Source organism: Petaurus breviceps, unplaced genomic scaffold (genome assembly GCF_028583685.1).
Source record: "Petaurus breviceps papuanus isolate PSGF00001 unplaced genomic scaffold, PetGlider_PUasm1.0 175, whole genome shotgun sequence".
Classification (NCBI taxonomy): domain Eukaryota; kingdom Metazoa; phylum Chordata; class Mammalia; order Diprotodontia; family Petauridae; genus Petaurus; species Petaurus breviceps.
In genome coordinates this window covers 30,414,212-30,426,336 of record NW_027185764.1, presented here as the reverse complement: position 1 = coordinate 30,426,336, position 12,125 = coordinate 30,414,212, and the positions used below count along the sequence as shown (strand labels likewise).

The 12,125-nt window shown below is 37.0% G+C and overlaps 1 protein-coding gene across 2 annotated transcripts in view; it reads right to left on the bottom strand.

The window, feature by feature from the left end:
• Positions 1-9,544: 9,544 nt before the first annotated feature.
• Positions 9,545-12,125, bottom strand: part of CCDC125 (coiled-coil domain containing 125) — a 53,665-nt gene continuing 51,084 nt past the window's right edge. For both annotated transcript variants that reach the window (XM_069085014.1, XM_069085015.1), the window contains exon 12: positions 9,545-11,705. In XM_069085014.1, the coding sequence (XP_068941115.1) occupies positions 11,349-11,705 (357 nt within the window). In that variant the 3' untranslated portion in view covers positions 9,545-11,348. The remainder of the gene's footprint in view (positions 11,706-12,125) is intronic.

Genomic DNA, 12,125 nt, shown 5'->3' with positions numbered 1-12,125 from the left:
AGATAGATAGATAGATAGATAGATAGATAGATAGATAGATAGATAGAGAAGACCAGCAGGGATCAATCTAATGATATTGCCCATGGAGTGTCAGAGGCATGAGTTGCCTATTCACACATGTGCCCCTTCACATGTCTTCTGTATACTCTCTTCTCACTGCTGGTGCATGTATTTGTGGAAACTTGACCTAGGTTTCCTAGGGGAATTTTTTTATTGCTACATTTTTTACCATTCCATTTTATTAATTGAAATGTTTTTGTTTTAAGCCTTTTGAGCTTGAGCTACCTTTGTCTGATTCTTAAAGGTAAACACATTGATGGGGGCTTGTGAACTACAGGTTTAGCAGATACCCATTTATCTTGGAACAGGGGTAGTCTTCTCTGGAAGACTTTTTTTGCACTTTGGGGTGAAGGGAAAAGAATCTGCACCTAAGTACTTCACATATATGTGCCAACTCTTAGCAAGTCATTTATATAATAGAGAGGAATTTCTCTCTGTTTTGAAGTTAACAAAAGAAAAAAAGTTATTATAACTGATAATTTCTAATTAACATATCATGAGCAGAGAAAAGGTCGTTATAGATAATCTAATACATCTCCTGGAAAGAGCTATAAGTGTCTCAGAAGCTTTCAAAGAATCTGAGTAGTAAAGAGGGATAATCTATAAAGATAAGTCTTTACAGAGTATAAAGACTAGAAAATAAAGTAGTGATTATGGAAGTGATTAAGGAAATATGATATGTAAACTATAGCTGGTTTCTTGACATAAATAGAAATGTGTCTGTAATATTAAGATTTTATGGTTCATTATTTTATTTTTTGACAGGAAAAAAAATTATCTAGAAAACTTACGGTTTTGTTTCTGGGAGGAAGTGATAATGTCCTTGCTAAACTAAACAATGGCTTTTGCTTGTGCCTTTAGAATTTCACTTCCTACTTGTGCAGCTTACATATATATATATAAGACATGGACTTTTATTTTTGGCCAACTTCTTAATCCTTCTGAAACCCAGGAATACACTAAAGGAATTTTAGCAGTTTATTGATAGTAAAAACTATGAAAGAGAGGGCTGGTAGAAAGAAAGGATTTGGTAGAAATCATATTAGCCTGAAAAGCTGATTGATATTTCATGGACTTCTAAAAACTGTTTCGCCATTTAACTCTAAAATGGTTACAAAGCACAGAGAACAAATTGCTCACCAATTGAGAAAATCTTGGAGGCTTCAAAAGAAGACATTTTTTCTGGATTCCTGGAGTATTTTCCTCCATATTATAAAGATACCACAATCACAGTGCAATACATAGTAAACACATTTCCACAGGAGCAAATGGCAAACAAAACAGTCAAAGGAGAAATGCACACATACACACACACAAACACAGAATCCATTTTAGTCAACATTGATCTCAATGGAACAAAGCCCAGAGCCAAAACAACTACAATTACTCTCTGGACTGATACACACTGCTTAGAGAAGTCCAGCAGGAAGTAGGACTAGACCATCAGTTTTCAGTAAGCTTCCTGGCCCTCCTTACCCGATTTTGTTCTGGACATAAAAATCAACAATTAGATCAATATTCCGAGCAAATGGAAAAGTATATTTCATCTCTAAGTAGACCTTGCATGGGACTGTAGAGGCACATATGCCACTCCAAGCCTCCAAGCAGACTTTTCTATCTTTGGAAAAGTACAGGCATCAATAATCTTGTTCCCAAAAAGAAACCAGAGCAGACTCTTGGTCAAGTTCCAGGAATGAATTTCCTATGGTGGAGTGGAAATGTGTGGAGAAAAAGTCTAAGGCTTTTTGATTTGGCTTAAAGATCAGGCTAAAAACAAGCTTGTTTATGTGGAATGAGGTTGTGACCAAAAAGACAAAAATACTCGAATGGTCTAGGACCGTAGCAAGGCCAACAGAGCAAAGAGAACAAGTGGTACCCATATATGGGACAACCATTACCATCCTGAGTATTTCCATTACTCCCTTTTGTAGTGACTTTCCCTGAAATCTTTGGACTGCCGCAACAATCTATTCCCACTTCCCACCTGGCCCCTTAAATGTGGTAATCCTGTGATCTCTGACTTGACTGATTAGTTTCTTATTTGTCTTCTTGGAGATTTCTTTCTCTTCTTGTTCAGTAATTCTCTGTGACCCCATTTGGATTTTTCTTGGCAAAGATACTAAAGTGGTTGGCCATGTCTTTCTCATTTTACTTATAAGAAAACTAAGGCAAACAGTGTTGTGACTTGCCCAGAATCACACAGCTAATAAGTGTTGTCTAAGGCCAGATTTAAATTCAATAAGATGTCTTCCTGACTCCAGACCTGACATTCTATCTGCATCACCTAGCTGCCATTAGTCCTTAATCCTTCTTTCCCTTAGTGCCTGCTAATTGTCCCCTAATCGTGAGGCTGCCACTGTTGGATCTTGAAGAAAGAATTCAAACATCTCTTTCCTCTCATCCTCCAGAGAAAGCAACTGGAAGGTTCTGCTAACCTCTCCATATGAGGGATCCACCTGGTTCTGTGGAAAATTGGCTATACTTTCAGGACTTTTTAAATTCTTGTGGAAAGTTAATAAATGACTGCAGATATGTGTGGATATTCATTCCCTCAGGGTCTTCCTCTGGGTAGGCTAAGGACCTCTTAGAATTTCTATCCCAATTGAAACTGTTTTTTAAAAAAGTTTTTATTTATATTTTCTGTTTCTCTTTTTTTTGCTTTTTGGAGGGGGGAAGGTAGGTTATCTGGGGTTAAGTGACTTGCCCAAGGTCACATGGCTAGTTTTTGTGTCTGTGTTAAGTGTCTGAGGCCAGATTTGCACTCAGGTCCTCCTGACTCAAGGGCTGGTACTCTATTCACTGAACCACCTAGCCGCCCCTATATTTTCTGTTTCTTACATCATGATAATATTCCATGTATTTCCTACCTCTCCAAGAGAGGCATTCTACATGATGAATACTATTGGGGGGGGGGGGGGAAGGCCTGATCAATACATTGAAAAAGTCCAAAAATACATGCAATGTGTAACACCTGTGAACCTCCTACCTCCATTAAGGGGTAGATTGGGGCTGTCTTCTCACATATCTTCATTTGAGTTCTGCTTGAACTTTATCATTTTATCATTTTCTTATGATTTTTTGGGTGTCATTCTTCTTTCCATTTACATTGTTGTAATTACTGTGTGTGTTGTCTTCCTAGCTCTACTTACCTTAATGTGCATCAACTCATATAGATCATTCCATACTTCTCTGTATTCAATGAACACATCATTTCTTACAGCATAATAATAATATTCCATTACATTCTTCTACCACAATTTGTTTAGCCATTCCCCAGTTGATGAGCATCTAACTTTGTTTTTTATTCTTAGCTATCACAAAAAGTGATGCTATCAATATTTTAGAGTATATGGGGACTTTTTTCTTATCCATTGCTTCCTTGGAGTATAAACTCAGCAATGGAGTCTTTGGTTCAAAGGGTCAGGACCTTTGAGTCACTTTATTTGCATAATCCCAAATTGCCTTCCCAGATGATTATCATTTCTCAACTCTATCAACAATGTATTAGTGTGCCTATCTTTCTCCAACCTTTCCAACTTTTTTTTTGGTCATTTTTGCCAATTTTCAGGTGAAATTTGAGGTGATATCTCAGGATTGTTTTATTTGCATTTCTCTTAGTGATTTGGAGCATTTTTTCCATGCAGTTGTGAATACTATGCAATTTTTTGAGAACTATTTATTCATACCCTTTGACCATCTATGTACTGGGAAGTGGCTATTAATTAGTCTTATATGTATTCAATCGGTTATATAGCTTGAATACCAAACTCTTATCAGAATTTTGATACAAAGATTTTCCCCATTTGATCACTTCCCTTCTAATCCTAGGTGTCTTGTTACCTATGCAGAAACTTTTCAGCTTCAAGTTCCTTCTTCTGTTGCAGACACAGTATTATGTTTCTTCAGTTACTTTAATCTTTTTTTAAGGTGACCCTATTCCCATTGGCTCCTTTCCTCTCACCCCAATCTCCTCTTATTGTTTAATGCTCCCTTTTCCTCTCCTCCCCCTCAACTACTCCTGTTCCTTAGTTTGTGTGTGTGGGGGGGAGGTGTTGTAAATTTCTTATATTTATTTTAAACTTAAATATAAAACGAGAAAAGGAAAAAAAAACATCACCATGTACACAGCAGAACATAAGAGAGGACTCAATATAAAACCATAAATTTCCATTTCAAGAAGGCCATAATTGTGTGGATATATATATATATAATATATATATATATACATAGATATGTATAAACATACACATATACACTCATACACATTAAGACCATACTATGCTTATTTCCACTTGTCATGTGCTTCTCTAAAGGTTGATAGCATCTTCCTTCATAAGTCCAAGTCTTTCCATGTTTTTCTTTTTCTTTCTTTTTTTTTCATTTTTTGGAGGGAGAAGGCAGGGCAATTGGGGCTAAGTGACTTGCCCAAGATCACACAGCAAGTAAGTGTTAAGTATCTGAGGCCAGATTTGAACTCAGGTCGTCCTGACTCCAGGGCCAGTGCTCTATTCACTGTGCCACCTAGCCACCTCTCCATGTTTTTCTAAATTAACCAGCTCATCATTTCTTACATCACAGCAATATTCCAAACCAATCACATCCTAACTGAGAGATTGTCTATGAAAGTTTTCCCCAATTTTTTGCATTCCTTCTATTCTTGGCTATATAGGTCTTATTTATACAAGAAAAAAAAATTTTTTTTAAGCAATCAGGGTTAAGTAACTTGCTCAAGGTTACACGGCCAGTTATTATTATTTCTGGGTGTGGTGCTGAGTGTCTGAGCCCGGGATTCGAGCTCCAGGTCGTCCCAGGTGCTCTTACTCGCTGAACCACCTGGCTGCCCCTAAGCAATTGGGGTTAAGTAACTTGCTCAAGGTTACACGGCCAGGTGTTTCTGGGTGGGTGCTAAGTGTCTGAGGCTGGGATTCGATCTCCAGGTCAGTCTGACACTGGAGCCGGTGCTCTTACTCGCTGTGCTACCTGGCCGCCCCATATACAAGAAAATTTTAACTTAAAATAATTGAAATTATACATTTTATACTTCAACAATGCTGTCACCTCATAATATAGTTTAAGATCTGATACTGCTGAATCTACTTCCTTTACATCTTTATTCCCCTGGTTTCTTTAAAGTTCCTGGCCATTTGTTCTTCCAAATGAACTTTGATATTATTTTTTTCTAACTCAGTAAGATAATTTTTAGTAATTTAATTGGGGTGACATTGAATAAACAGATTAGTTAGGTAAAATTGTTGTTTTTAAATTATATTGACTTTACCTACCCATGAACAATAAATATTATTTCAAAAATTTAAATCTGACTTTATCTGTATAAAAAGTGTTTTATGTTTATGTCCATATAATTCCTCTGTTTTGACAGGTATACGGCTCAGGTATTTCATACTGTCTAATTATTTTAAATGTCTAAAATAATGTTTAATAACATAGTATAGTTTCTCTATTTTTGTAAAAAGAAAAACCATACTCAAGTGTTAAAAGACAATTTTATCCCAAAGTCACACCTATAGTAAATTACCATGTGGGATTAAGACACCCAAACCCTCAATCTTACTTGAAAGCCACTTTTGGAAATTTAGGCATAAAGTATTAAGAAGTAACTGGTCTTTAGTTAGTTCCTTACAACTCCAGTAATTTCACTAATGGTAACACTATGATTAGTGTGTTAAAAAGACGAGGGATGAAAAAAATATTAATGACCAGTATTGAGGGTAGTTGGGAATTAGATTACATTAATGTATGATGAAAAAGTTTTGCAGGGTTTCTGAACTTTTTTCTAAGCATGTTATACAATCGCAGAAGAAGACTAAGGAAAGTAGATCATGGGAGTGATACAGGACAGGGGAATGTCATGAATAGTTTAGAGCTTGGTGAAAGATATGGGAATGAAGTTGGGATATCAGGGGACCCAGGGTGCTGGAGAAGATGTTACATATTAAAACTAGGATGGAAAGAAAGTTCAAATCAGGCAAAAAGGACATAATGAATTGTCAAAGTAAGATAGGTCGAATGACTTAAAATTCTCTGTGATAAGTGAAGTGAGCAGAACCAGGAGAACATTGCACACAGTGACAATATCGTATGATGAAGAACTGCAAATAACTTAGCTATTTTCAGCAGTACAATGATCTAAGACAATCCCAGAGTTCTCATGATGAAGCATGCTATCCACCTCCAAAGAACTGAGGGCACCTGAATATAGCCTGAAGCATGCTATTTTTCTTTTTCTCTTTCTTTCTTCCTTCCTTTCTTTTCTTCTTTTTTTGTTTCATGTGTTTTTTTTCCCACAATATGACTAATATGGAAATGTTTTACATGATTAGACACATATAACCTATATCAGATTGTTTACCATCTCAGCGAGAGGGGAAGGGAAGGAGAGATAGATTTTGGAACTCAAAACTTAACAAATAGGGGTCAGCTGGTGGTGCAGTGAGTAAAGCACCGGCCCTGTAGTCAAGAGGACCCGAGTTCAGTTCCAACCTCAAACACTTAACACCCACACACAAAAATTAGCCATGTAACCTTAGGCAAGTTACTTAACCCCAACTGCTCACTCACCAAAAGGCAAAAAAAAAAAAAATTAACAAATGTTAAAAATCGTTTACTACATGTAACTGAGTAAAAATAAATATTAAAAAAATTCTTTGTGACAATGAGAAGAAAGTTTGATGGATACAGTAGGAAGCAGAGATGTATAAGGAAGCTGTGTGGGAGAGAGATAAATACAGAGTTAAAGAAATCAGAGATAAGGTCACATCTTTGGAAAATGAAACTAAAGTATGGCCATACTAATGTACGGCTAGTGTAAGGTGGAGTGAGTCAGGTTTATAGTCAAAAAGGGTTAGGAACTTTAAAGTCAACAACATAGATATGAAATATCTGAGGATGATGTTGAGAGAAAGAATAAATGTTAATGCTAAATTCATAAAGAAAAATACCCACACTATTTGGCTTAAGGAGGGAATAACATACACATTCATTTGGGTATTTTACCCTACAGGAAAGCAGGAGGAAAGGGGATAAGTGGGGGGATGATAGAAGGGAGGGCATATTGGGGGGGAGGGTAGTTAGAATCACACAATTTTGAAAAGGGACAGGGTAAAAGTAGAAAATAGAATAAGTGGGGGGCAGGAAAGGATGGAGGGAAATATAGGTAGTCTTGCACAATATAACTACTATGGAAATGTTTTGTGTAACTACACATGTACAATCTATGTTGAATTGCTTGTCTTCCCAATGGGGGTGGGTGAGGAGGGAAGAAGGGAAAGACTCTGGAACTCAAAGTTTCAAAAACAAATGTTTAAAAAAATGTTTTTTTTACATTGTGATAGTAATGGAATATAAAGATCCCCCTGTATTGGCTTGGTTTTCAAATTGATTGTGTTAAAACCCAGAGCTTGTTAATCCCACCAGTGGGATGGACTTGTTGATGTGAAAAGAGAGTCCTGAACTGGGAGGAGCTGGTGACATAGATTTGGAGAGACAAGAGAGAGGCAGAAGAACTTTTTGGAAGCAGCACCTCATGGAGGCAGAGAGAGACTGAGAGCATTGCTGAGGGCCACTTTGAATCGCCCTGGACTTTTGAGACCTGCCCCCTGAGCTGCCAAGGACTGAGGAGACATGGCTGTTTTGCTGGTACTTTGTCTGTCTGTTTTGATGTTGTTTTACCAGATTTGTCCACTGGTGAAAGACAGTCCTGTTGAAGAAGTCCTGGAACCTGGCTGTTGGCTAAGAGCTCCTGAGACTGTCCTGCAGACAGAGAGTGAATACTGTCCACTGGTGAAGGACAGTGCTGTTGTTGCAGGGGTCTGGGAACCTTTCTGTTGGTTCAGAAGCCCTGAAGAAGGATTTTCTTGTTGTATGTTTACAGAAATCCTGGGAGAGGGTTTTGCTAATGTTTTCAGGGGTTCTAGGACTGTTCTGCAGACAGAGGATGAATCAATGAAGAGACTGGCAATGTATCTTGTGGCCTTGCTAAGCCTTGTCTCCCCTGGAACTAAGATTGCTGAGAACTTGCCTGTGTCAAGATGAAGAAAAGACCTCCATTTGGGTATTAAGTGCTGTGCTTAAACTTGATGTAACTCTGGGGTAGATTCAATTGTGATCCAGGGGTGGGGAACTTTTGACCTTTTTGTGTTCTATGGTTGAACAAATGAATGTACTTTACTTAGATTGGAAACTAATCTCCATTTGAGAAGAGGGGCTTTGTGATGGACTAAATGAAGGTACAGCCTAGGGGTGGAGTAGTATTTAGAACAGGGACTTTGTAATTGATTGAATGAATGGAAGGTCCTGGGGTGGGGTAGTACTTGGAGATTATTTAATCACACTTAGTAAATGCTGTATTTTGAATGATGTCATGTTTTGACCTTCTCTGTTCTTAATTTGTCACTGAATAAAATGGAGAGCACCTATGCTGGTATTTTGAACCTTGGGAAGTTGCCTTTCCTTGGCATTACATTACATACATGCAACTGAGAAATAAGATATAGGCACTGGTGTACAGAAATCCATCTTGCCCTACTAGAAAGTTGGGGGGAGGGGATGGGGGAGGATATAAGAGACAACAGATTGGAGGAAGGGGTATTCAGTAGGCTTGTTATTTGGGGGTGGGGAAAGACAGGAGAAAGGGGAAAGATGGGGAGAATATTTTGTAATTCAAAATCTTGTGGAAATGAATGTTGAAAACTAAAAATAAATAAATAAATAAATTTGGGGGAAAAAAGTACCCATAGAGCAATATGGATAATGTATAGAATGTAGTAATTATTGGGGCAGCCAGGTAGCACAGTGAGTAAGAGCACCGGCTCCAGTGTTGGGATGACCTGGATCAAATCCGGGCTCAGATACTCAGCACCACACCCAGAAATAACTGGCCATGTAACCTTGAGCAAGTTACTTAACCCCAATTGCTCTAAAAAAAAAAAAAAGAATGTAGTAATGACGGACTTTCAATAAAGACAAAAAGAAGGGTGTTGGATTGAACCCAAAAATGATACAGGTTGTCATTACCAAATTCAGCGAATCCTCTGAGCAAACAAGCTCCAGAACAAAACAACATTTATCAGTAAAAACCTGATATAAATGAATCTACAATACACTTTTTAGCACTGGCCTATACCAATCTACAGTACAAATGGGTCACACTATATTCAAAATGGGTTGGGGCAGCTAGGTGGCACAGTGAATAGAGCACTGGTCTTAGAGTCAGGAAGACCTGAGTTCAAGTCTGGCCTCAAACACTTAACACTCACTAGCCATATGACCTTGGGCAAGTCACTTAACCCCAATTGCCCTGCCTTCCCCCCTCCAAAAAAAGGAAAAAAACCAAAATGGGCACATATATAAAAAACTCTCAATGATAATCTAGACTTTCAGAAACAGAAAGAAAAGATTACCTCTAGCGATACATTAGTATAAGCCTAAACAATTTTTCAGAAATACACAGACAAGAAGCCATAAATGATCAAAAGCAAATGGATGTATTAGCAGGATATAGGATATCAGCCAGATTTCATAATTTTTAATGGGTAATAAAAATGCAAAAGTGAATGAAAAGTAATTAAAAATGGCAAAGAACGCCCAACAAATGCCAAATTATTAGAAGGCAGCACAGAAGCAAAGTTCTGTTTTTAGACAGAACACCTTCAGTGTTTCTGTTGATATATTTATCGAGCACATTAGTTTGAAAGCACGTGATGTAGCACATAGAAACGGTGTCTTGTTTATTGATCCTAAGTCAAATATTATTCTTTTACTAAAAATTAATTGAGTCTTTGAAGAACTAAAAAATTTTACAAACACTACCTATAATCCTCATAATGTTGGTGAGGTAACATCTCATGAGATGCCTAATGCAGCTTGACTGTACTATTCAGATTAGGAATCAGATATTAAAAGGTCAAATACTTGTTTTATATTCAAGGACACATCTCCATATGGAGCTCAGTTTCTTGACTTCCTCAGGTCCATACCAAATGCTCTTCCTTTAATAGTAAATTATATAAATATTAACATGATTTTCAGATTCCCTTTTGTTGTTTTTGTTCTGTAATTCAGTTGGTGCAACTCTTCATGGCCCTGTGGACCATAGCACTCCAGGCCTTCTGTCTTCTACTATCTCATGAAGTCTGTCTGTACCTAAAATTAGTCTTATCTAACATGGTAATATATTGGTTTGAAAAATTATAACCTGAAAAACTTAAATCCAACAGTGAAAGTTTCTGAGAATACAACTTTGTCATGGTGGGGTGGGGGGTGGGGAAAGCACTTAGCTCTACTAATGTTAGTTCAGTTATTATTATTTCATCATCTTTCACAAATATGTCTTACTACATAAATCCTTTAACTTCAAGACTACAGCACAATCTCTTCTATCTGAACATTTTTTAACTTGCCTTTCCAACAAGATTGGAATTAGGTGAAAATCTGACTTTCACTTCTTATAATGACAATATAATATAATCCCTAAGCTGCAATGACTTAAGAGTACCTGTTTTGTTTGAGCCACTGAGTTACATAAAATGTTCAAAATGTCCAAGAGGCAGTGTACAGTAGAAAGAGTGATGGATTTGATTCTGAAGACCTGAGTACAGATCTGAGTTCTGTTCTGTACTTTGTGACTCCTCTCTGGGCTTGTTTCCTCACGTATAAAAGGAGGAAATTATACCAGATTGATTTCTTAAGACCCCTCCAGAGCTAAACCTATAATCCTATGAAATAAAAAGCAATAAATTCCTTGCATACTCTGTCCAAAGAAACCAACAAAAGCAAAATTTCGTCATCTGGAACTCTGGACTGAAACTAACAAAATGGAACTTTTAGTTCTAAACTCTTTACATCAAATAGTTCACTGAAAAAGCCAACATTAAAAACTGCTTTAGCAGCTAATAGTTAATGTGCTTCATTGGAAAGATTGGCTAGATGCCATAGTTTCATAGAGCAACATTTTAAAATTGTTCCATGCTCCAACCTAGGGCCCCATTATATAATCTAATCAAATAATTATGTTTCTATTTTCTTCCTAAATCATTTTATGTGCTTGGTTTCAGTATGTTAACAAATAAACACTAAATGAAATACCATACTAAAAATATTTTTAAAGCACAATATCATCACAATATTAAACTATAGAAAAATGCACTATTCCCATAAACTTTGTCCAAATTATTGTTTTAAAGTTAGGAAGGTTCAGAAAGTACAGCATAGGTGCAAAACTTCTCATAACACAGTAAGAGGCACAAAAATCTTATTTTTTTAAAACGTCATTACAAACCACTTTCAATTCTAATTTCATCTGTTTCTTCAACTTCACTTTCTTCAAAAAGCCTGACCCTTGATGGCAAGGAATATGATTTTTGAAGTGTTCTTGTGGAAGTCTCATCTATCCTGTGGTTAGGGACTGAACAAATACAGTTCCTAGAATTAAGAATGTGGAAATTTGAACATGTAGGATCAAAGAAACTAGGGAGATCTGAAGTTTGGGGTGAGTGGTTTTCAGATGGAGAATCCTCCTTCCCAAGTTCATGGTCTTTATTCTTTAGGGCGTCTTTTTCTTCCAGTTCCCGAGCAAGCATGTAACTAACTTTTCTCTGATGAGCTAAAGCTTCTTCTTTATCATTCAACTACATGTATGAAAAATAAAAGAAGCACAATTAAGCCAATAAATACCATGACTGACTCTGACACTTTGGATCATCTGTAATTTTATCACTCTCTTCCCATTTACTCCTTAACAACTACCATGAATGAAAAATTCAAAACTCGGTGGTCAACCTTCTAAGGATATGTCAGGCAGTCAATCAACTAGTTTTTAAGTGTCTACAGTGTGCCAGACACTGTGCTAAACAATGGGGATGAGAAGAAAGCAAACACCAGTTGCCATTCTCAAAGAGCTCACTATTTAATGGATATGGGCTATCTACACATAACTAGCCTTGTCAATAAATGGATAAATGCACAATCTAGTGCTTAGCCTGTGCTCAAAACCTTTGCAGATGTGGTAAAGCCAATCAGAGCTCACTAGGATGGCCATGGAATGTCCT